General features: G+C 53.8%; 1 protein-coding gene across 6 annotated transcripts in view; it reads left to right on the forward strand.

Annotated features, from left to right (window-relative positions):
• The window catches only part of oplah (5-oxoprolinase, ATP-hydrolysing), a 119,902-nt gene that overhangs the window by 28,290 nt on the left and 66,934 nt on the right, over nucleotides 1-24,678 (forward strand). For all 6 annotated transcript variants that reach the window (XM_085987282.1, XM_085987287.1, XM_085987288.1 and 3 more), the window contains exons 5-14: nucleotides 4,659-4,773; nucleotides 6,015-6,138; nucleotides 10,670-10,865; nucleotides 12,947-13,112; nucleotides 14,193-14,331; nucleotides 16,499-16,566; nucleotides 19,504-19,823; nucleotides 20,653-20,765; nucleotides 21,342-21,512; nucleotides 24,238-24,381. In XM_085987282.1, coding sequence (XP_085843408.1) covers nucleotides 4,659-4,773; nucleotides 6,015-6,138; nucleotides 10,670-10,865; nucleotides 12,947-13,112; nucleotides 14,193-14,331; nucleotides 16,499-16,566; nucleotides 19,504-19,823; nucleotides 20,653-20,765; nucleotides 21,342-21,512; nucleotides 24,238-24,381 — 1,556 coding nt within the window. The remainder of the gene's footprint in view (nucleotides 1-4,658; nucleotides 4,774-6,014; nucleotides 6,139-10,669; nucleotides 10,866-12,946; nucleotides 13,113-14,192; nucleotides 14,332-16,498; nucleotides 16,567-19,503; nucleotides 19,824-20,652; nucleotides 20,766-21,341; nucleotides 21,513-24,237; nucleotides 24,382-24,678) is intronic.

The raw sequence follows: 24,678 nt of genomic DNA on the forward strand, positions 1-24,678 counted from the left end.
CTATCATTGACAGCACCAGTTGAGAAGCAGACAGTCATGGAGGAGTTTGCTGACGTTTTCAAAGGAATCGGACTATTCCCAGGTGAATGCACTATTCACCTTGACCCAGCAGCAACCCCTGTGGTTTGCCCACTGAGAAGGATACCCCTTGCTCTACGTAGTCGCCTGAAGGAGGAGCTGCAGAGCATGGAGAATACAGAAATCATCGTACGGGAAACAGAAACAACAGTGGGTCAAACGCGTTAGTAGTGGTTGAGAAGCCACGTACAGGCAAGCTCAGAGTCTGTCTCGACCCCAGAGATTTGAACAAGGCTATCAAACGCCCTCACTACCCTCTACCAACGCTAGATGACATCACACCCAAGCTAGTGGGAGCACGTTACTTCAGTGTAATGGACGCACGATCAGGATACTGGACTATCAAGCTCACGGAAGAGTCATCTAAGCTAACAGCGTTCAAAACACCATTTGGACGCTACCGATTTCTGCGTTTACCATTTGGTCTTATCTCAGCTCAGGATGAACTCCAGCGGAAGATCGACGAAACCTATGAAGGCCTCGACGGAGTAGTCGCAATCGTAGACGACATCCTCATCTATGGCAGGAATAGAGAGGAACATGACAGGAACCTCCGTGCGATGCTACAAAGATCACGAGAGAAAGGTATCCGGCTCAACCCCGAGAAAAGCATAATCGGATCCACCGAGATCAGTTATTTCTGGCATCGCCTCTCAACTGATGGAATTAAGCCGGATCCAGAGAAAATCTCCGCCATCAAGAAGATGGAGCCGCCGAAGAACCGCGCAGAACTAGAGACAGTACTAGGTATGGTTAACTACTTAACCAAGTTTTCCCCGAGCCTCTCCGAAATCAACGCACCCATGCGTCAGTTGCTCAAACAATCCAATGAGTTCCTGTGGGACAAACAACATGACACAGCATTTCAGAAAATGAAAGACCTAATCACCAGAGAACCAGGACCAGTTTTTGCCTACTTCGACCCCAACAAAGAGCTCAGACTACAAGTGGATGCGTCAAAGTACGGACTAGGTGCAGTATTACTGCAAGAAGGAAAGCCCATCGGCTACGCTTCCAGATCTCTCACAGACAGTGAAATCAACTATGCTCAAATCGAGAAAGAGCTATATGCAATTCTGTTTGGATGTAAGCATTTCCACCAGTACGTCTATGGCCGACAAGTCATTGTGGAATCCGACCACAAGCCCCTCGAGTCAATCATGAGGAAACCACTAGCCGCAGCCCCACCAAGGCTACAGAGAATGATCCTTCAGCTACAGAAGTACGACTTCACAATCATTCACCATCCAGGCAAAGACATTCCTGTCGCAGACACGCTCTCCAGAAAGTCTCTTAGCTACCAGGACAGCAGCCTCAGTGAAGGCATGGATGTGCAGGTGCACATGGTGTACAACAGCTTACCTGTGAGTGACTCAAAAGTAATGGCCTTGCTGAAAAAACTGTCCAGATTGCAAAAACACTCATGGACAAAGCCAAAGTGGACAAAAGAGACCCCTACATCAGTCTCCTTGAGTACTGCAACACTCCGGTTGACAACTTCAAGTCACCAGCACAGTTGTTGATGAGCCACAGACTTCGCTCAATCCTTCCAAGCACCAACCAGCAGCTGCAGCCAGAGGTCGTCAGCTGCAAGCAAGTGCATGCAAAACGTATACAGAGACAGCAACACCAAAAGAGATACTATGACAGGTCAGCTAGACTACTGCTGCCGCTGCACAATGGAGAATCCATCAGAATCCAGGAGCATGACTACTGGAAGCCAGCAGTCATCATCCAGCCAGCTGACACTGAGTGATCGTATCACGTCCGCACCCCAGAAGGACAGGTGTGTCATAAATGGCAACTTCTACAAGAAGTAACTCAGGAAGTACTACTGAACGGCCAGCTGAGGGCGCCGCCCGAGGAGCCATCAGATGACTTACTCATACATGCAATGCAGCCTATGCAGAGGCTCAGCATAGACTTTAAAGGGCCATTGCCTTCATCGACGCAGAACACCTACCTACTTACGATGATAGATGAGTATTCACGCTTTCCCTTTGCCTTCCCCTGTCCTAATATGCTTACCTCTACGGTAATTAAATGCCTCGATCAGGTCTTTTCCCTTTGCGGGACGGCCAATTTTATCCACACGGATCGGGGTCCCTCCTTTATGTCGAGTGAACTTAAAAGTTATCTCTCCCAACAGGGAATCACCTCGAGTAAGACGACACCATATCACCCAATCGGCAATGGACAGGTTGAACGATACAATGCCATCATCTGGAGCGCTGTCCGTCTGGCACTGAGGTCACGCAACCTACCAGACCAGCAGTGGGAAACTGTGCTCCCCGACGTGTTACACTCTATCAGGTCTCTTCTCTCCACATCCATTAATGTCACACCTCATGAGCGATTCTTCAAGTTCTGGCATCGCTCTACACATGGGACATCTCTACCGTCATGGTTGGTGGCTCCAGGCCCTGTGCTACTCCGGAGGTTCGTCCGGTCGGCCAAGAACGACCCTCTCGTTGACGAGGTGGAGTTAACGGAGGTAAACCCCACGTATGCGCATGTGCGGTACCCCGATGGCCGGGATTCCACCGTCTCGCTCAGAGATCTGGCTCCCTGCCCAACCGGTCACACGGGCCCGAATGATGTAGGATCCCACGACGATGATGTCAACACTTCGCACCCCTATGAAGATGACGCCCTACTTGGGACATCGAGGGATCTGCCGGCAGTGCTACCGGATCAACTCAGGGAGCCGATCGCTCCCCGTAGGATGGCCACCCGAAATCAGGATGCTGGACAATCTCCGGCTATGACCCAGGATGAGGCCAGCTCTGCGCCTGTGGGGACCCGCACCTGGAATCATGATATTCCCAGGCCTCCACAGGACAATCAAGACGACGCGGACTCTACTGACTTACCGGTACGGGCCAAGCGACCCAGGGACCAGGACACGGTCCGGGGAGACGTGCCTTCCGGTCACAAGCAGAAAGCGAAACGACTACGGCTATTTTTGGTCCGCCTAGTCCGTTAAAGGAAGACTGGACTTCCAAACCTTTTAGGGAGGAAGAATGTCATAAATCGCAACTTCTACAAGAAGTAACTCAGGAAGTACTACTGAACGGCCAGCTAAAGGCCCCGCCCGAGGAGTATAAATACTCGGGCGTGGGCCCACCTTGGCCAGAGACAGTTTGGAAACAGGAAGCTAGTGACTACTAACTAGACCTCCATGTTTTGTTACAAGTCGATTAAAGCCTTGCTTTATGTATAACCAAGTGCGTAGTGAGTCTTTATTACGTCAAGGTGTACCGCCGCAATCGCAGGCACCTCCTGAACACCAAGGAACAACACCGTCATTCCGACGAGAGGATCAGTTCAACAGAGTGTGATGAACAGAGCAATACACAAAACACATCATACCTACCTGAACCGAAACCTGAACCTGATTTATTGACCGATTCAGGAGCATGCTCAGTTCCATACCACACAAGGTCGGGACGAGAGGTCAAGCCTAGAGTTATCCTTGACTTGTGAACTGTCAAAGGGTGTAGGCGGATCGCTGCCCTAAAAAAAACTGTACCTCGTTATTGAAACGTTGAGATGTTTTCAGTGCTAATTAAATGCTGAGTTTACTTATATGTTTATGCTACCGAGAACATTATGTAGAAGAAAGGTTTAAAAGTAATGCACAACATTTTTCTTTTAAAAGAAAGGGGATGTAACATTTGCATATTGAATTATCATTGGCCCGCAGGCATCTGTAAGGAATACCTATTATATTCACATGTGATCACATGCTGAGTTGTCATTGGCCTGCAGGCATCTGTAAGGGGTCCTAACTCCATCTTGTCCCCACTGTGCTGTATGATTGAGATTACAGACCTAATGCTTCATAAAAGAGTTTAAACTATAATACTCCGTTGTCCTGCAATTTATTATTTTTGTACAAAGTGTGCAAAACAAGACACATACGGCCCCTTGAGCCTGCTCCGCCATTCAATAAGATCATGGCTGATCTTCTACCTCAACTTCACTTTCTTGCACTATCCCCGTATCCCTTGATTCCCCTAGAGTCCAAAAATCTACCAATATCTGTCGACTGAGCCTCCACAGCCCTCTGGGGTAGAGAATTCTAAAGATTCACCACCCTCTGAGTGAAGAAATTCCTCCTCATCTCAGTCCTAAATGGCCGACCCCTTATCCTGAGACTGTGCCCCCTAGTTGTAGATTCTTCAGCCAGGGGAAACATCCTCCCAGCATCTACCCTGTCAAGCCCTCTCGGAATCTTTCAATGAGATCACCTCTCATTCTTCTAAACTCCAGAGAGTATAGGCCCATTCTACACAATCTCTCCTCATAGGACAACCCCCTCATCCCAGGAATCAATCCAGTGAACCTTCGTTGCACCACCTCCAAGGCAAATATATCCTTCCTTAGATAAGGAGACCAAAACTGTGCACAGTACTCCAGGTGTGGTATCACCAAAGCCCCCTTCTGCTCCCACACATTCTCATTTTTTCTCGCTCTCTCTTGCCCACCCCCCCACCGTCTCGCTCTCTCCTGCTCCGCACGGTCTCTCTCTCACTCCCTCTGCACGGTCTCTCACTCTATCTCTCTGTCTCCTGTAGGAGATCGTGATGCCGGAGGTGTTGTACGAGGAGGTGATTGAAGTTGACGAGCGAGTGGTTTTACAGCAGGGTGGCTGCCAGCTGCCTAAACAGGCCGGACTAGAGACAGTCGTGGGTAGGTTGTGTCCATGCCACAGCACGTCAATCATCCAGAATAGAATCATAGAATTTAACAGCACATTGTGCTCGTGTCCACCCTGTGAAAGAGCTCTCCCCGTAGCCCCCAACCTTTCCTTTCACCCAGTGAATTATTTTTTCATTGTCAAATATTTACCCACTTCCCTTTTGAAAGCGGTTATGGGTTCTTTTACATTCACCTGAGAGGGCAATCAGGGCCTCGGTTTAGTAGTTCATTCAGACTCCTGATCCCGCAGTACAATTTAAAGAAGAGCAGGAAGCTCTCCCTGAGCCCTGGTCTCTTGCCTTGAGCGTCTTGTCCCTCACAGTTTCATATCTCCGGCTCTCTGTCCCTCAGTCTCCTGCATCAGACTCCTTGTCGTATTTTGACTCCCCGAGCTGAGCATCCGACCCCATATCCCCCTCCATCACCAAGACCGCCTACTTCCACCTCCGTAACATCGCCCACCTCCGCCCCGCCTCAGCTCATCTGCTCCTGAAACCCTCATCCATGCCTTTGTTACCTCCAGACCCGACTATTCCAACGCACTCCTGGCTGGCCCCCCACATTCTACCCTCCACGTTTTTGCGTGCTTTTGAGTGTTATGTAGTGTTTTTCCGTGTGTATGAGTGTTGTGGACTGTTTTGGAGTGTTTTGGTGTGCTTTGGAGTGTTTTGGAGTGTTTCGGACGGTTTTGGAGCCAAAACTTGGCTGCCCGTGTCCTAACTCGCACCGAGTCCTGTTCACCCATCACCCTTCTGCTCGCTGACCTCCATTGGCTCCCGGTCCAGCAATGCCTCGATTTCAAAATTCTCACCCTTGTTTTCAAATCCCTCCATGGTCTCGCCCCTCCCTATCTCTGTAACCTCCTCCAGCCCCACAACCCCCCCGAGATCTCTGCGCTCCTCCAATTCTGGCCTCTTGCGCATTCCCGATTTTAATCGCTCCACCATTGGTGGCTGTGCCTTCTGCTGCCTGGGCCCTCAGCTCTGGAACGCCCTCCCTAAACCTCTCCGCCTGTCCACCTCTCTCTCCTCCTTTAAGACGCCCCTTAAAACCCACCTCTTTGACTACCTGCCCTAATATCTCCTTATGTGTTTGTTTTATAATCGCTCCTGTGAAGCGCCTTGGGAACGTTTTATTGCGTTGCGGACGCTATATAAATACAAGCTGTTGTTATTTTGGGAATGACTATGTAAGCCAGACATTGATTTTGAATGTTTCTTCCCGTCTGGCAGGATCCACGGGGGAGCGAGTGGAGCAGTGGAGACGAGTGAACACCAGGCAGCTGGAAGGGGAGCTGACGGGTGTCCTGTCGAGGGGCATCCACAGCCTGGCAGTGGTCCTGCTCCATTCCTACACGTAAGTCGACGGGCATTTGCCGGCCCCCTCCGCCCGCTCGCTGTGCCATTCGGGTCTGTGGAACCAGCAGCTCCTGCCCTCTGGCCCCACTCACGGACACACTCCTTGTTCACTGCCAATGAATGTTCCCTGCTAAGGTTGAAACATCCCCTCATACTACTAGCTCTGAATCATTCCTACATCCTTCTCGTGGAATGTTCCCTCATTCTCTGCCGGTGCTGGAATGTTCTCTCCTGGTGCCGGTTCTAGAACGTTCTGTCCTTGGTGTATTGGAATAGGCATCTCTGCTGTTGTTTCAGCTTCTGCCCCTGACACTGAGTTGCCAATGATGAAATAAATAAACTGTTTGTAATCTTAACCACTAGCCCCAAGCCTAACATCCAATCCTAACCACCACCATTAACTCCAAGCCTAATCCTAACTAACCCTTAACCTCTAACCCTAAGCTTAACCATTAACCCTAGCACCCTAAGCCTAACCTCTAACCCTAAGCCTAATGCCCTAAACCTAATCCCTAACCCTAAGCCTAACCTCTAAGCCTAACACCCTAAGCCTAATCCCTAACCGTAAGCCTAACCTCTAACCCTAAGCCTAACACCCTAAGCCTAATCCCTAACCGTAAGCCTAACCTCTAAGCCTAACGCCCTAAACCTAATCCCTAACCCTAAGCCTAACCTCTAACCCTAAGCCTAACACCCTAAGCCTAATCCCTAATCCTAAGCCTAACCTCTAACCCTAAGCCTAATACCCTAAGCCTAATCCCTAACCATAAGCCTAACCTCTAACCCTAAGCCTAATACCCTAAGCCTAATCCCTAACCATAAGCCTAACCTCTAACCCTAAGCCTAACACCCTAAGCCTAATCCCTAACCGTAAGCCTAACCTCTAACCCTAAGCCTAACACCCTAAGCCTAATCCCTAACCGTAAGCCTAACCTCTAACTCTAACACTAACCACTAATTCTAACCCTATCCCAAAATCACACAGTGTCAATAGCGCGAAGCAGGTTGGCCGTGACATGAACAGTCACTCCAAGTCGGGCAGGGTGTGTCTGGGAGCCTGAAACAGGTAGCAGCACAGGGGGGCCTCGAGCAGCACAGGGGGGCCTCGAGCAGCACAGGGGGCCTCGAGCAGCACACGGGGCCTCGAGCAGCACAGGGGGGCCTCGAGCAGCACAGGGGGCCTCGATCAGCACAGGGAGCCTCGAGCAGCACAGGGGGCCTCGAGCAGCACACGGGGCCTCGAGCAGCACAGGGGGCCTCGAGCAGCACACGGGGCCTCGAGCAGCACACGGGGCCTCGAGCAGCACAGGGGGGCCTCGAACAGCACACGGGGCCTCGAGCAGCACAGGGGGACCTCGAGCAGCACACGGGGCCTCGAGCAGCACCCGGGGCCTCGAGCAGCACAGGGGGCCTCGAGCAGCACACGGGGCCTCGAGCAGCACAGGGGGACCTCGAGCAGCACAGGGGGCCTCGAGCAGAGCGGGGGGCCTCGAGCAGCACAGGGGGGCCTCGAGCAGCACAGGGGGGCCTCGAGCAGCACCCGGGGCCTCGATCAGCACAGGGGGCCTCGAGCAGCACACGGGGCCTCGAGCAGCACAGGGGGCCTCGAGCAGCACAGGGGGGCCTCGAGCAGCACAGGGGGCCTCGAGCAGCACAGGGGGGCCTCGAGCAGCACAGGGGGGCCTCGAGCAGCACATGGGGCCTCGAGCAGCACACAGGGCCTCGAGCAGAGCGGGGGGCCTCGAGCAGCACCCGGGGCCTCGAGCAGAGCGGGGGGCCTCGAGCAGCACACGGGGCCTCGAGCAGCACAGGGGGCCTTGAGCAGAGCGGGGGGCCTCGAGCAGCACCCGGGGCCTCGAGCAGCACACGGGGCCTCGAGCAGAGCGGGGGGCCTTGAGCAGCACACGGGGCCTCGAGCAGCACACGGGGCCTCGAGCAGAGCGGGGGGCCTCGAGCAGAGCGGGGGGCCTCGAGCAGCACACAGGGCCTCGAGCAGCACAGGGGGGCCTCGAGCAGCACACGGGGCCTCGAGCAGCACACGGGGCCTCGAGCAGAGCGGGGGGCCTCGAGCAGCACATGGGGCCTCGAGCAGCACACGGGGCCTCGAGCAGCACACGGGGCCTCGAGCAGAGCGGGGGGCCTTGAGCAGCACACGGGGCCTCGAGCAGCACACGGGGCCTCGAGCAGAGCGGGGGGCCTCGAGCAGAGCGGGGGGCCTCGAGCAGCACACAGGGCCTCGAGCAGCACAGGGGGGCCTCGAGCAGCACACGGGGCCTCGAGCAGCACACGGGGCCTCGAGCAGAGCGGGGGGCCTCGAGCAGCACATGGGGCCTCGAGCAGCACACGGGGCCTCGAGCAGCACACGGGGCCTCGAGCAGCACAGGGGGGCCTCGAGCAGCACAGTGGGGCCTCGAGCAGCACCCGGGGCCTCGAGCAGCACAGGGGGTCTCGAGCAGCACCTGGGGCCTCGAGCAGCACAGTGGGGCCTCGAGCAGCACATGGGGCCTCGAGCAGCACCTGGGGCCTCGAGCAGCACCTGGGGCCTCGAGCAGCACAGGGGGTCTCGAGCAGCACCTGGGGCCTCGAGCAGCACAGTGGGGTCTCGAGCAGCACAGTGGGGCCTCGAGCAGCACCTGGGGCCTCGAGCAGCACAGTGGGGTCTCGAGCAGCACATGGGGCCTCGAGCAGCACCTGGGGCCTCGAGCAGCACAGGGGGTCTCGAGCAGCACCTGGGGCCTCGAGCAGCACAGTGGGGTCTCGAGCAGCACAGTGGGGCCTCGAGCAGCACCCGGGGCCTCGAGCAGCACAGGGGGTCTCGAGCAGCACCTGGGGCCTCGAGCAGCACAGTGGGGTCTCGAGCAGCACCTGGGGCCTCGAGCAGCACCTGGGGCCTCGAGCAGCACAGGGGGGCCTCGAGCAGCAGGAAGGCAGGTTCCAGGAACCAGGTCCGATGATGATGGGGGAAATGCGGGACGCTGGAGGGGTCTCAGATATTGCTGCCAGGAGCTCACGTGCGAGGTGTACACAGGCAGCAGTGCCCGGGAGATCAATCTTCTGTTCTGGACTGTTCCCTCGCGTGCCTGTTCAGGAACGTTCCCTCGCGCTGCCTGTTCTGGAACGTTCCCTCGCGCTGCCTGTTCTGGAACGTTCCCTCGCGCGACTGGTTCTGGAATGTTCCCTTGCGCTGCCTTTTCTGGAACATTCCCTCGCGCTGCCTGTTCTGGAACGTTCCCTCGCGCTGCCTGGTCTGGAACGTTCCCCCGCGCTGCCTGTTCTGGAACGTTCCCTTGCGCTGCCTGTTCGGGAATGTTCCCTCGCGCTGCCTGTTTTGGAACAATGCCTCATGCCGCCTGTTCTGGAACGTTCTCTCGCGCTGCCTGTTCTGGAACGTTCCTTCGTGCTGCCTGTTCTGGAACATTCACCCGCGCTGCCTGTTCTGGAACGTTCCCTCGCGCTGCCTGTTCTGGAACGATGCCTCACGCTGCTTGTTCTGGAGCGTTCCCTCGCGCTGCATGTTCTGGAACGATGCCTCACGCTGCCTGTTCTGGAACGTTCTCTCGCGCGGCCTGTTCTGGAACGTTCCCTCGCGCTGCCTGTTCTGGAACGCTCCCTTGTGCTGCCTGTTCTGGAACATTCACTCGCGCTGCCTGTTCTGGAACGTTCACGCACGCTGCTTGTTCCGGAACGTTCCCTCGCGCTGCCTGTTCCGGAACGTTCCCTCGTGCTGCCTGTTCTGGAACGATGCCTCACGCTGCCTGTTCTGGAATGTTCACTCGTGCTGCTTGTTCTGGAACGTTCCCTCGTGCTGCCTGTTCAGGAACGTTCCTTCACGCTGCCTGTTCTGGAATGTTCCTTCGCGCTGCCTGTTCTGGAACGTTCCCTCGCACTGCCTGTTCGGGAACGTTCCTTCACGCTGCCTGTTCTGGACCCTTCACTCGTGCTGCCTCTTCTGGAACGTTTCCCTCGTGCTGCCTGCTCTGGAACGTTCCCTCGCGCTGCCTGTTCTGGAACGTTCCCTCGCGCTGCCTGCTCTGGAACGTTCACTCGCGCTGCCTGTTCTGGAACGTTCACTCGCGCTGCCTGTTCTGGAATGTTCCCTCGCGCTGCCTGTTCAGGAGCGTTCACTCGTGCTGCCTGTTCTGGAACATTCCTTCGAGTTGCCTGTTCTGGAACGATCCCTCGCGCTGCCTGTTCTGGAACGCTCCCTCGCGCTGCCTGTTCTGGAACATTCCCTCGCGCTGCCTGGTCTGGAACGTTCCCTCGCACTGCTTGTTCTGGAACGCTCCCTTCGCGCTGCCTGTTCTGGAACATTCCCTCTCACTGCCTGTTCTGGAACGTTCCCTCACGCTGCCTGTTCTGGAACGTTCCCTCGTGCTGCCTGTTCGGGAACGTTCCCTCGCGCTGCCTGTTCTGGACCGCTCCCTCGCGCTGCCTGTTCGGGAACGCTCCCTCGTCGCGCTTGTCCCTCTGAGGTATGATTTGAGTGATTTCCCCATCTCCTATAAATCACGGGTTTTCTCTCTCACCAGGTGGTCCGATCACGAAAAAGAAATTGGGGAATTGGCGAAGAGGCTGGGGTTCAAGCACGTCTCCCTCTCCTCGGAAGTGATGCCGATGGTTCGCGCCGTGCCCCGCGGTTACACGGCCTGTGCCGATGCCTACCTGACGCCGTGCATTAAGAGATACCTCAACAGCTTCTGTGCAGGATTCCAGGACAGTCTGAAAGTAAAGGCTTAACTATGTGAAAAGACAGGAACTTCTTTTATGGAACTCTGTTTTTCGAAAATCAATTTAAACTTCGAGTGATCCCCCCAGCGTTGAGTGTGTGTGTGTTTGTGTGCCGGCATATCTGTGCGTGTGCATGTATGTGAGTGCATGTGGGTTTTGTGCAAGTGTCGTATGTGTGAGTTGAGTGTGCGCGCGAGTGAGTGTGTGTGCACCCTTTGCGTGTGCGCGTAGGAGAGTGTGTGTGGCAATGGGCCGCTCCTATCAATCGGGCTGGAGGAGCCGTGGCAACCGGCAGCTCCAACCAATCGGGCCACCTCTAAGGCCGCCTCCGGAACATCACCAGACTCTGTCCCAGCTCATCTGCTGCTGAATCCTTCGTTACTTCTAGACTTGACTATTCCAACACTCTCCCAGCTAGCCTCCCACCTTCTAGCCTCTGTAACCTGCCCGTGTCCTAACTCGCACCAAGTCCCGTTCACCCATCGCCCCGGTTGCTCACTCACCTACACTGGCTCCCGGTTAAGCAACGCCTCGACTTTTAAATTCTCATCCTTGTGTTCAAATCCCTCCGTGGCCTCGCCTCCTCCCTATCTCTGTGATCTCCTCAAGTCCCACAACCCCCAAGATATCTGCGCTCCTCCAATTCTGGCCTCTTGAGCATTTTCATCGCTCCACCATTGGTGGCCGTGCCTTCAGCTGCCTGGGCCCTAAGCTCTGGAATTCCCTCCCTAAACCTCTCTGCCTCTCTACCTCTCTCTCCTCCTTTAAGACGCTCCTTAAAACCTACCTCTCACCTGTCCTAATATCTTCTTATGTGGCTCGGTGTCAAATTTTATTTGATAATCGCTCCTGTGAAGCGCCTTGGAACGTTTTACTACGTTAAAGGCGCTATATATATATAAATAATAATATACAAGTTCGATAGCAAAATACTGCGGATGCTGGAAATCCGAAATAACAACAGAAGACGATGGAAAAACTCAGCAGGCCAGGGCAACATCCGTGGAGAGAGAAATAGAGTCAACGTTTCGGGTCGAAACCCTTCGTCAGGACTGAGAAAAAAAGGCAGGAAATGAAACAAAAGGCAGTTTGGGGGCTGGGAAATGGGGGAGGGGATGAAAGAAGAGACATTAAGAGATATTCAAGTGAGACGAGATAGTCATAGGACAGGTAAAGAAACAAACAATGGCTCTTCATAACCTCGGCCCCTATTACATTTTTATATTTTTTATCCACACTTTCAGTTTGTGCCTTTTCCTTTTTCTCTCTCCCACATGGCAGCTGTCTCTCACTCTGCCAGCGTATTTCACACTTCATCTCGAGCCATTGTCTGTTTCTTTACCTGTCCTATTACCATCTCGTCTCACCTTGAATATCTCTTAATGTCTCTTCTTTCATCCCCTCCCCCATTTCCCAGCCCCCAAACTGCCTTTTGTTTCATTTCCTGCCTTTTCTTTCTCTCAGTCCTGACGAAGGGTTTTGACCTGAAACATTGACTCTGTTTCTCTCTCCACGGATGTTGCCTGGCCTGCTGAGTTTTTCCAGCATTTTCTGATAATATACAAGTTGCTGTGTGTACGAGAGTGTGCGTGCGAGTGAGTGTGAGAGAAATGGATTTTGAGCACTATTATGCTGGGCCACATGTTCCTGTGTTGCCCGCTGTGATTCACCACAGGGCGAGTTCCCATTCTCAGCCCCTTTCTCGCAGGAGGGAGGGCGGAGAAACCGGGGAGTGAGTCACACCGGGCACTCTGGGATGTTTCCCAGTGGCAGGCAATAGAGGCTGGAGAAACCGTGGCAAAAGGCAGCTCCACCCATTTGGACAATGGGGGCCGCGGGAGGGAGCCGAGTATTACTCAAGGATAGAAGGTGCGTCCCTTCAGCCCCAGGAGCAATGTTCCCTGTAAGCAGCGTGGGTGCGCGGCCCTGCGGCAATCTGTGCAGGTATCGCGTAGGCCGCTCGCCAGCTGTCCCGTTCAAGGTACCGCGCATTTAAATAAACAGGCCATGCACCGGTGGTGATGTTGAGAGGGAGCATTGCCCAGGACCCCCTCAATCCGAATACCTTTCCACTCTAGGACGTACGGGTGCTGTTCATGCAGTCAGACGGTGGGCTGACTCCGATGGAGAGTTTTAACGGGTCTCGGGCCATCCTGTCAGGGCCGGCCGGAGGTGTTGTGGGCTACGCACTCACCACGCACGGGGAAGGTGCTGCAGAGCCGGTTATTGGCTTCGACATGGGCGGTGAGTGACTTCCCTTTCCTCCCAACTCCTCTTCGCAAGGGGCTTGGATAAGGGCCCCCCTCCCCCGGGAACCTCCGGAACATTCCCCCTCCCCCGGGAACCTCCAGAACATTCCCGCCTCCCCCGGGAACCTCCGGAACATTCCCCCTCCCCCGGGAACCTCCGGAACATTCCCGCCTCACCCGGGAACCTCCGGAACATCCCCCCTCCCCCAGGAACCTCCGGAACATTCCCCCTCCCTTGGAAACCTCCGGAACAATCCCCCTCCCCCGGGAACCTCCGGAACATTCCCCCTCCCCCAGGAACCTCCGGAACAATCCCCCTCCCCCGGGAACCTCTGGAACATTCCCCCTCCCCCGGGAACCTCCGGAACATTCCCCCTCCCCCGGGAACCTCCGGAACATTCCCCCTCCCCCAGGAACCTCCGGAACAATCCCCCTCCCCCGGGAACCTCTGGAACATTCCCCCTCCCCCAGGAACCTCCGGAACATTCCCCCTCCCCCGGGAACCTCCGGAACAATCCCCCTCCCCCGGGAACCTCTGGAACATTCCCCCTCCCCCGGGAACCTCCGGAACATTCCCCCTCCCCCGGGAACCTCCGGAACATTCCCCCTCCCTCGGGAAGTTCCAGGGCACTCCCCCTCCCTCGGAAACTTCCGGGACATTCCCCCCTCCCCCAGGAGCCTCCGGTGTATCCCTCCCCTGGGATTATCCCGATGTATCCCTCCCCTGGGATTATCCTGATGTATCCCTCCCCTGGGATTATCCCGGTGTATCCCTCCCCTGGGATTATCCCGATGTATCCCTCCCCTGGGATTATCCCAATGTATCCCTCCCCTGGGATTATCCCGGTGTATCCCACCCCATGGATTATCCCGTGTACCCCATCCCTCAGACTGTGCTGGGAGTCTCTGTCTGAGTATCACGTAACCCCATGTACCAGGGAAGTTTCCTCAGTAAAGGGGAGGGTCCCTGAGGTGCTGAATCAGCTCCGATCGAACGCGCAGGAAGCGTTACCGCGGGACGTGTGACGCCCCTCACGTGCTGCTCTGACCTCTCCCCGCCCCTCTCCGATTCCAGGCACGTCGACTGACGTGAGCCGTTACGCCGGGGAGTTCGAGCATGTGTTCGAGGCCACGACCGCGGGGATCACCATCCAGGCGCCTCAGCTCGACGTCAACACCGTGGCGGCCGGCGGGGGCTCCATGCTCTCCTTCAGGTAGGCGTGGCGAGCGGAGCACGCTCCCCTCCGAATCAGGAGGTCGTAGGTTCAAGCCCCGTTCCTGAGGGATTTTTTCCCCATTTGGCATTGGGTAAAAGGTTCCACACAAGAGATTCATTGGGTGTAAAGCACTTTGGGACATCCTGAGGTCGTGAAAATATTAGACATTATTGGCAAAAACGAGAGTGGCAGCAGTCTTGTGACACGGGTCGGTTATTGGTTGGGAGACAGAGAGTGGGGATAATGGGAATGTTCTCTGATTGGCGGGATGTGACAAGTCAAATTCCCCAGGGACCTGTACTGGGGCCTCAACCACCTATACCAATGACTTAGATGCAGGAATGCAGAGTTTTTGGGCTTATATTCGCTGGAGTTTAGAAGAATGAGAGGGGATCTCACTGAAACTTATAAAATTCTAACACGACTAGACAGTCTAGATGCAGGAAGGATGTTCCCGATGGTCGGGGAGTCTAGAACCAGGGGTCTAAGGATAAGGGGTAAGCCATTTAGGACAGAGATGTCCTAAAAGGGATTAATTAAGAAGGGGAAAATAGAGTATGAGAGTAAGCTTTCAGGGAACATAAAAACTCTTTGCTTGCCATGGAAGGAGTACAGCGAAGATTCACCAGGCTGATACCTGGGATGGCAGGAATGACGTATGAGGAGAGATTGGGTCGATTGGGCTTATACTCACTGGAGTTTAGCAGATTGAGAGGGGATCGCATCGAAACCTATAAAATTCTGTCAGGCCTGGACAGACTAGATGCAAGATGGATGTTCCCGATGGCGGGGGAGTCCAGAACCAGGGGTCACAGTCTAAGGATAAGGGGTAAGCCATTTAGGACAGAGATGAGGAGGAATTTCTTCACCCAGAGAGTGGTGAACCTGTGGAATTCTCTACCACAGAAGGCGGTGGAGGCCAATTCATTAAATATATTCAAGAAGGAGTTGGATATATTTCTTAAGGCTAAAGGGATCGAGGGATATGGGGAGAAAGCAGGGACAGGGTACTGAATTTGGATGATCAGCCATGATCGCATTAAATGGCAGAGCAGGCTCGAGGGGCCGAATGGCCTATTCCTGCTCCTATCTTCTATGTTTCTATGTTATATATGGAAGTTTGCAGATGGCACTAAGTTAGGAGGCACAGTAAGTTGTGTAGATGGGAGCAGGAAGCTGCTAAGGGCCACAGAGACAGACTGAGTGAGTGAGCAAAACTGGGGCAGATGGAGTTCGCGGCCATCCACTTGGGACCTGAGAAAGATGGAGCAGAGTATTTTCTTAATGGTGAGAGACTGGGAGCTGTGGAGCAGCGAAGGGATTCGGGTGTCCCAGTACAGAAAGCACTGACAGCTCGTGTGCCGGCCGTGGTTCAGTGGTAAGGACACAGATCCCCCCCACCCACGCCCCCGCCGGCTAAAGCCAGGCCAAGGCGGTGAAAATCTTTTCTTTACCGTTTGGGGTTCGTGCACCATCGGAGGTTCTGCCCGCCTCCCCCTTTGGGAAGTCAGGTAGCTCGGAGCGTAGTGAGGGGAGGATGTTGGGCACAGCCTCGCGTCCCGCCACAGGGAGGCTCCGCGCGCTACTGCGTCAGAGTCCGGCCTAGACCCCCCCCGCCCCGTCTTTAACAACAACAACTTGCATTTATATAGTGCCCTTAGCGTAGTAAAACGTCCCAAGAAGCTTCAGAAATTTGACACTGAGCCACTAAGGAGATATCAGGACAGGTGACCAAAAGCTTGGCCTAAGAGGTAGGTTTTAAGGAGCGTCTTAAAGGAGGAAAGAGAGGTGGAGAGGTTTAGGGAGGGAATTCCAGAGCTTAGGGCCCAGGCAGCTGAAGGCACGGCCGCCAATGGTGGAGCGATTAAAATCGGGGATGTGCAAGAGGCCAGAATTGGCGGAGTGCAGAGATCTCGGGGGGTTGTGGGGCTGGAGGAGGTTACAGAGATAGGGAGGGGCGAGGCCATGGAGGGATTTGAAAACAAGGATGAGAATTTTAAAATCCAGGCGTTGTCGACCTGGGAGCCAATGCAGGTCAGCGAGCACAGGGAATATTGTAAAACTGTGTGGGGAATGAACCAGGTCAGTAGACCTAAGAACGACTGTCTCTCTCACTCTCTGTGTCTGTCTCTCGCCGTTTCTCTGACACACTTTCCTCTTCCAGGTCAGGGCTGTTTGTTGTCGGTCCAGAATCGGCCGGAGCTCATCCGGGTCCTGCCTGCTACAGGAAAGGTCAGTGACTCGGGCCGTGACCAAATCCACCCTCTATAATCCGTCGCCGGGCAGTGAATCGCTCACTTGTTCGATTGAAACGCTGGGTTCTAACAGTGGCCTTGCGGTAGCATACTGGCCATGCTGACCCTTTATAAGTCATTGGTTAGGCCCCAGCTGGAGTATTGTGGACAATTCTGGGCACCGCACTTTAGGAAGGATGTCACGGTCTTGGCGAGGGTGCAGAGGAGATTTACTGGAATTTTACCAGGGATGAGGGACTTCAGTTATCTGGAGAGGCTGGGGTTGTTCTCCTGAGAGCAGAGAAGGTCGAGAGCAACGTTCCTGTTTAGGTGCATGGCCACACGGCCGCACCGCGATCTGCAGCCCCTGTGCAGCCGGCTCCATGGCGTTCTAATGTCAAAAACCGTGCACGCGGGGTAATTTGAATGGGCCGTGCACCCAAAAAAAATTACGGGGAACATTGGTTAAGGGGAGATTTAATAGATGTGTTCAAAATCATGGTTTTGACAGAGCAAGGAGGGAGAAACTGTGTCCTCTGGCAGAGGGGTCAGTAACCGGAGGACACAGATTTAAAATAATTGGCAAAAGAACCAGAGGGGAGATGAGAATTTTTTTCACAGGATCTGGAATGCACTGCCCGAAAGGGAGGTGGAGTCAGATTCCTTGGGAACTTTCAAAAGGCAAATGGACATGTACTTGAAGAGGAACCTTTTTATTTGCAGGGCTATGGGGAAAAAGCTGGGGGAGTGGAACTAATTGGAGAGCTCTTTCAAAGAGCCGGCACAGACATGATGGGCCGAATGGCCTCCTTCTGTGCTGTGTGATTCAATGAAGAGTGTCCCAGGCCTAGCTCAGAGTCACCTGACCCCAGACTGGCAGCCAATAGGCAGCTATGGTTAAGCCTCAGAACAACCCCCTGAGCAAACGAAAGGACAGAATTTCCCAATCGGCATCCCAGAGTCTCTGCTGAAAAGTGAGCGTGTGGCGGTGATGCCACACTTGGTGGAACAGACAAAGTGAATCCAAGTCATCGATGTACATTAGTGGTCACGACTCTGAGCCTTGGGGCACCCGTCTCAGTGCTCCTCCCCGCCCCCCCCCCCACCCACCACACATCCTGACCTATGTGTACCCCTTATTTTCTACCCTGTGTCTCAGCCGTGGCTCAGTGGGCAGCACTCTCGCTTCTGAGTCAGAAGGTTGTGAGTTCAGGTCCCTCTCCAGAGACTTGAGCACATAATCCAGGCTGACACTCCCAGTGCAGTACGGAGGGAGCGCTGCACTGTCGGAGGGGCAGTACTGAGGGAGCGCTGCACTGTCGGAGGGGCAGTACTGAGGGAGCGCTGCACTGTCGGAGGTTCAGTACTGAGGGAGCGCTGCACTGTCGGAGGGTCAGTACTGAGGGAGCGCTGCACTGTCGGAGGGGCAGTACTGAGGGAGCGCCGCACTGTCGGAGGGGCAGTACTGAGGGAACGCTGCACTGTCGGAGGGTCAGTACTGAGGGAGCGCTGCACTGTCGGAGGGGCAGTACTGAGGGAGTGCTGCACTGTCGGAGGGGCAGTACTGAGGGAGCGCTGCACTGTCGGAGGGGCAGTACTGAGGGAGCGCTGCACTGTCGGAGGGGCAGTACTGAGGGAGCGCTGCACTGTCGGAGGTTCAGTACTGAGGGAGCGCTGCACTGTCGGAGGGTCAGTACTGAGGGAGCGCCGCACTGTCGGAGGGGCAGTACTGAGGGAGCGCCGCACTGTCGGAGGGGCAGTACTGAGGGAACGCTGCACTGTCGGAGGGTCAGTACTGAGGGAGCGCTGCACTGTCGGAGGGGCAGTACTGAGGGAGTGCTGCACTGTCGGAGGGGCAGTACTGAGGGAGCGCTGCACTGTCGGAGGGGCAGTACTGAGGGAGCGCTGCACTGTCGGAGGGGCAGTACTGAGGGAGTGCTGCACTGTCGGAGGGGCAGTACTGAGGGAGCGCTGCACTGTCGGAGGGGCAGTACTGAGGGAGCGCTGCACTGTCGGAGGGGCAGTACTGAGGGAGCGCTCAACTGTCGGAGGGGCAGTACTGAGGGAGCGCCGCACTGTCGGAGGTTCAGTACTGAGGGAGCGCTGCACTGTCGGAGGAGCTGTCTTTTGGATGAGGCGTTAAACCGAGGCCCCGTCTGTAAAAGATCCCACGGCAGAGATGGAGAATTCTCCTCGGTGTCCTGGGCCAATATTTATCCCTCAACCAACATCACTTAAACAGATTATCTGGTCATTATCACATTGCTGTTTGTGGGAGCTTGCTTTGCACAAATTGGCTGCCGCGCTTCCTACATTACAACAGTGACTACACTCCAAAAAAGTACTTCATTGGGTGTAAAGTGCTTTGGGACGTCCTGTGGTGGTGAAAGGAGCTATACATTTGCAGGCCAATTCATTTTCAAATTTGACTACTTTATATTGAGTTTCTGAATTCTGAACTCCTGTTGTAAAACGGCCCAAGGCGCTTCACAGGAGCGTTAGCAGACACCGAGCTACGTAAGGAGAGATTAGTACAAAAGCAAAATACTGCGGGTGCTGGAAATCTGAAATAAAAACAGAAAGTGCTGGAAATACTCAGCAGGTCAGGCAGCATCTGTGGAGAGAGAAACAGCATTAACGATTCAGAACATTCTGATGAAAGGTCATTGACCTGAAACGTTAACTCTGTTTCTCCACAGATGCTGCCTGACCTGCTGAATATTCCCAGCATTTTCTGTTTTAATTAAGGAGATATTAGGACAGGTGACCAAAAGTATGGTCAAAGAGGTAGGTTTTAAGGAGTGTCTTAAAGGAGAGAGAGAGAGGTCGAGAGGTTTAGGGAGGGAATGTCCAGAGCTTGGGGCCAGGCAGCTGAAGAGGGAAGGAGTGATTTGATGCAGTTTAACCTGACCATCTGGCGGTATTGGTTTCCCAGGGGGCCCGCTCACCATCACCGACGCCAACCTTTGCCTCGGGCGACTGCTCCCCGATTATTTTCCCAAAATCTTCGGAGCCACGGAGGACCAGCCACTGTGGAGAGAAGGGGCCCTGGGGGAGTTCCGGAAGGTCACGGAACAGGTCAACGTCTTCCTGTCCGGCCAATCGCAGGATGGCGAGGAGAAGGGCTCCGTCCAATCGCAGGGCAGCGAGGAGAAGGGCTCCGGCCAATCGCAGATGACCGTGGAGGAAGTTGCCCTGGGGTTCGTCCGGGTAGCCAATGAGTCCATGTGCCGACCAATCAGAGCTCTTACTCAGGTACATCGTGAGTCATTTGGATGGAGTTGGAGTAGGTACAGGTACATAGGTACAGGTGTATAGGCACAGGTACAGGTACACAGGTACAGCTACACAGGTAGAGGTACAGACCCCTCCCCCGAGACCAGGTGTTGGATAGAATTCCCCTCCCTTCCCAAACTGAGCTGGCGGATCGAGAACCCTCCCTCCGACCACAACAGATTCCTCCTGCCCCGTGGAACTAGCTGCTTAACGCTATTCTCCTCCCCTAGATGGGCTGGAACATAGCGAGCCCCTATAGATGGGCTGATGAAGATCTCCAATAGACCCTGCCCCATTGAGGCTGGAGGGGAGTCTCGAACAGAACCGGCCCAAGCAAATTGGGGACCCTGTAGAAAACTCAACCAGTCTGAGCCCCTGATAGAGGGGAACAGAAAGGGGAGGGGGAGCAGGGGGAGACAGAGAGAGGCGGCAGCGAGAGACGGGGCAGGGGACATGAGGAGAGGGGGCGGGGGGCGGGCGGAGAGAGGGGGCAGGGTGGAGACGGAGAGAGGGGGCAGGGGGACGGAGAGAGGAGACAGGGGGACGGAGAGAGGGAATATCGGGACACGGAGAGGAGGGGCGGGGGAGAGACGGAGAGAAGGGGCAGGGGGAGACAGAGAGGGGACAGCGGGTCACGAAGAGGAGGAGCAGAGGGACGGAGAGAGGGGGCCTTTCTGGCGTGGGATGTATATTCCGCTCTGAGTTAGTGACCGGCAGCTGCCGGCAGTGGGAGCCTCCTCTCCACCATTTCACCAACTTATTTCATTTGCCGATGTAAAACCATTTGCTTCCTTCATTCCCGTCACAGGCCAAAGGTCACGACACCTCACGCCACGTGCTGGCGTGTTTCGGAGGTGCTGGAGGGCAGCATGCCTGCGCGATTGCCCGGTCTTTGGGCATGAAAACCGTCTTTCTTCACAAGTAGGTGCAGGATTCCAACATCTTTGCTGTGATTTAATTTCCCCATCACTGCACAGCGCAACACTGAACTGATTGCCTGTATTAACTCCCATTGTCTTGTTTGTTCTCTCCTTGTTCTGTGTCACTCTCTCACATTCTCCCTGTCTCGCTGTCAATCACTCTCTCTGCCACACTCTCTGTCTCTCTTTTGATTACTCTGTTTCTCTCTGTCGTTGTCTGTCTTTCACACTCTCTCCGTCTCTCTCTCTCTACTCTGCCATGCTCTTTGTCATTCGCCACCTCTTTCAATCTCCCTTTTTGTTAATCTCGCTGTCATACCTTGTCTCTTGTCACTCTGTCTCTGGATTTATCTGTCTCTTTTTCTCTCTCTGTCCCTCTGTCGATCTCATTTTGTCTCTTTCTCTCTCTCCCATCTCTCTTTTTCTCTGTCTCTCCCTCTGTTTCACTCTCTCTGTCCGTCTTTCTGTCTCTCTCTCTCTTTGTTTTTCTCACTCTCTCTCCGTCTGTCTCTCTCTCTCTCTCTCACTCACTCCCTCTCTCACTCCCTCTCCCTCTCCCTCTCCCCCTCTCTCTCAGGTATGGCGGTATCCTGTCAGCCTTTGGGATGGCATTGGCGGACGTAGTACATGAAGCCCAGGAGCCGTGTTGCGCAGTGTATGAGGCGGCCTCGTATTCTTTGCTGGATGAGCGGATAGCAGTGCTGGAGGGGCAGTGTGTGGCCGCGCTCCTCGCTCAGGGATTTCACAGGTACCCGCGAGTATTTAGTTAGACTGGGATTAACAGGATTAATAAACTTCAACCAGCCCAGTCAAAACCCCCGGATAAGAATATCTCCTTATGGGGCTCGGTGTCAAATTTTGTTTGATAATCGCTCCTGCGAAGCACCTTGGGGCATTTTACTATGTTAAAGGCGCTATATAAATGCAAGTTCTTTTTTTGTTCTTGTTGTAAGGGATGGGCGCATGAGCATTCGGCAGTATAGGGCGTGAGTGAGCCCCAAGGACCTGGTGGACATGGCTGTCCTGTTAAAACCATTATCATCAATCATTTAATCAATTTATTAACCTCCATTGCAAGATAAAGATTACTTTGGCTATAAGTCTCTTGTCAGGGACCTTATCAACACTTCAGATATATAACGGAGGGGCGAGCAGAGGAAACTTAATGAACAGAAAGTGTTCACTGCAAGAATGGCTCGCAGTATCACTCCACTAAACCCCCACAACAACCTCATTTGTTAGATCTCTTCCATCCAAGGTGTCAGCCGTGGCTCAGTGGGCAGCACCCTCGCCTCTGAGTCAGAAGGTTGTGGGTTCAAGTCCCACTCCAGAGACTTGAGCACAAAAATCCAGGCTGACACTCCCAGTGCAGTACTGAGGGAGCGCTGGAAATAAAAAGAAGTTGGTATCAGTAAAAGTGACCATGAAGCTGTTGGTTTGTTGTAAAAACCCATCTGGTTCACTAATGTCCCTTTCGGGAAGGGAACCAGCCGTCCTTACCTGGTCTGTCCTATATGTGACTCCAGACTTGCTGAGCAGTTTTGGGCACCACACCTTACGAAGGACTTGGAGGGAGTGCAGTGCAGATTCACCAGAATTATACCTGGATTACAAGGGTTAAATTACGAGGAGAGATTACATAAACTAGGATAAAAACAGAAAATGTTGGAAATACTCAGCAGGTCGGGCAGCATCTGTGGAGAGAGAAACAGAGCTAACATTAAATCATGCTTTATTGGGTCCTTGCGGTACCCCAGAGCTAGTGGGGTACCGCAAGGATCGGTGTTTGGGCCCCAGCTATTCACAATCTATATCAATGATTTGGATGAGGGGACTAAATGTAACATTTCCAAATTTGCTGATGACACAAAGCTAGGTAGCAGTGTCAGTTGTGAAGAGGCTTCAAGGGGATCTCAACAGGCTCAGTGAGTGGGCGAGAACATGGCAGGTGGATAAATGTGAAGTTATCCACTTTGGTAGAAAAAACAGAAAGGCAGAGTATTTCCTAAATGGTGAAAGATTGGGGAATGCAGATGCTCAAAGGGACCTGGGTGTCCTTGTACATGAGTCACTGAAAGTGAATGTGCAGCAAGCCATTAGGAAGGCAAATGGTATGCTGCCCTTCATTACAAGAGGATTTGAGTATAGGAGTACTCCAATTATATAGGGCCTTGGTGCGACCACATCTGGAGTACTGTGTACAATTTTGGTCTCCTTACCTAAGGAAGGAAATACTTGCCATGGAGGGAGTGCAACGAAGGTTCACGAGATTGATTCCTGGGATGGCGGGACTGTTGTATGAGAAGAGATTGAGTAAACTAGGCCTGTATTCTCTTGAATTCAGAAGAATGAGAGGGGATCTCATTGAAACATACAAAATTATTACAGGGCTTGATCGGGTGGATGCTGGGAGAATGTTTCCCTTGGCTGGGAAGTCTAGAACCCAGGGGCCACAGCCTCAGGATAAAGGGTAGGCCATTCAGGACTGAGATGAGAAGAAATTTCTTCACACAGAGGGTGGTGAATCTTTGGAATTCTCTACCCCAGAGGGCTGTGGAGGCTCAGTCATTGGGTATATTCAAAACAGAAGTCGGTAGATTTCTGACTAGTAAAGGCATCAAGGGATATGGCGATAGGGCTGGTGAATGGAGTTGAGGCAGAAGATCAGCCATGATCCCATTGAATGGCGGAGCAGGCTCGAGGGGCCGAATGGCCTACTCCTGCTCCTAGTTCTTATGTTTCAGGTTAACAGATTTTAAGCAAGTACAAGGACAGGGAAAGGGGGGAGTTAATGTCTTTTAACCTCTCCTGCCTTCCACCCTATCACGGACCTTCCCTTTTGTTCTTTCCTCCCCTCCCCCATTTCCCAGCCCCTACACTTGCTTAAAAACCTGTTCCATCTCCAGCTTTTTCCAGTTCTGACGAAAGGTCATCGACCTGAAACGTTAACTCTGTTTCTCTCTCCACAGATGCTGCCTGACCGAGTATTTCCAGCATTTTCTGTTTTTATTTCAGATTTCCAGCATCTGCAGTATTTTGCTTTTGTATTACACAAACTAGGGTTGTACGCCCTGGAATTTAGACGGTTAAGGGGTGATTTTAGCGAAGTTTTCAGGATATTCAGGGGAACTGATAGGGTGGATAGAGAGAAACTATTTCCTCTGGTTGAGGATTCTAGGACTAGGGGCCATAGTCTAAAAATTAGAGCCAGACGTTTCAGGAGTGAAATTAGGAAACACTTCTACACACAAAGGGTGGTAGAAGTTTGGAACTCTCTTCCGCAAACAGCAATTGATGCTCGATCAATTGTTAATTTTAAATCGGCGATTGATAAATTTTTGTTGACCAAAGGTATTGAGGGATATGGGCCAAAGGTGGGTATATGGAGTTAGGTCGCCGATCCGCCATGACCTCATTGAATGGCGAACAGGCTCGAGGGGCTCAATGGTCTCCTCCTGTTCCTATGTTTCCAGGTCCCGGATCAGCACGGAGGCGTTCCTTCACCTGCGATACGACCGCACCGACTGCGCGCTCATGTGCTCCGCCGGCGGTCACCCGGCCCGCCAGGATTCCGACTCCTGCCGCTCTGGAGACTTCCGGGCTGCCTTCACCAGCAGGTTAGGAAATTCCTGAAGGGTCAAGGTTCCGAGTCCAGCGCCCAAGCAGCTGGTGTGTGGGTGGGGCGAGGGGCCGGGGGGCGGTTAGTCACTCATTTCTATGCCATTCGATCACAGGATAGAATTCCCGTCTCACTGGAGCTTCCTGAGAACGCCTCCCCACCGCCATATTACGAATACGGGAGGAATCTGACCGCCTGTCTCCACGCCTTTCCAGAGCTACGGAAACGGGTGTTGAGCTTATAAAAACTGCCACACCCTAAAAGTCCCTGGATCATCCCATACTGTGACCCTTCA

Source organism: Somniosus microcephalus, chromosome 5 (assembly GCF_052327205.1).
Source record: "Somniosus microcephalus isolate GS21.2 chromosome 5, FLI_Smic_1.0, whole genome shotgun sequence".
NCBI lineage: Eukaryota > Metazoa > Chordata > Chondrichthyes > Squaliformes > Somniosidae > Somniosus > Somniosus microcephalus.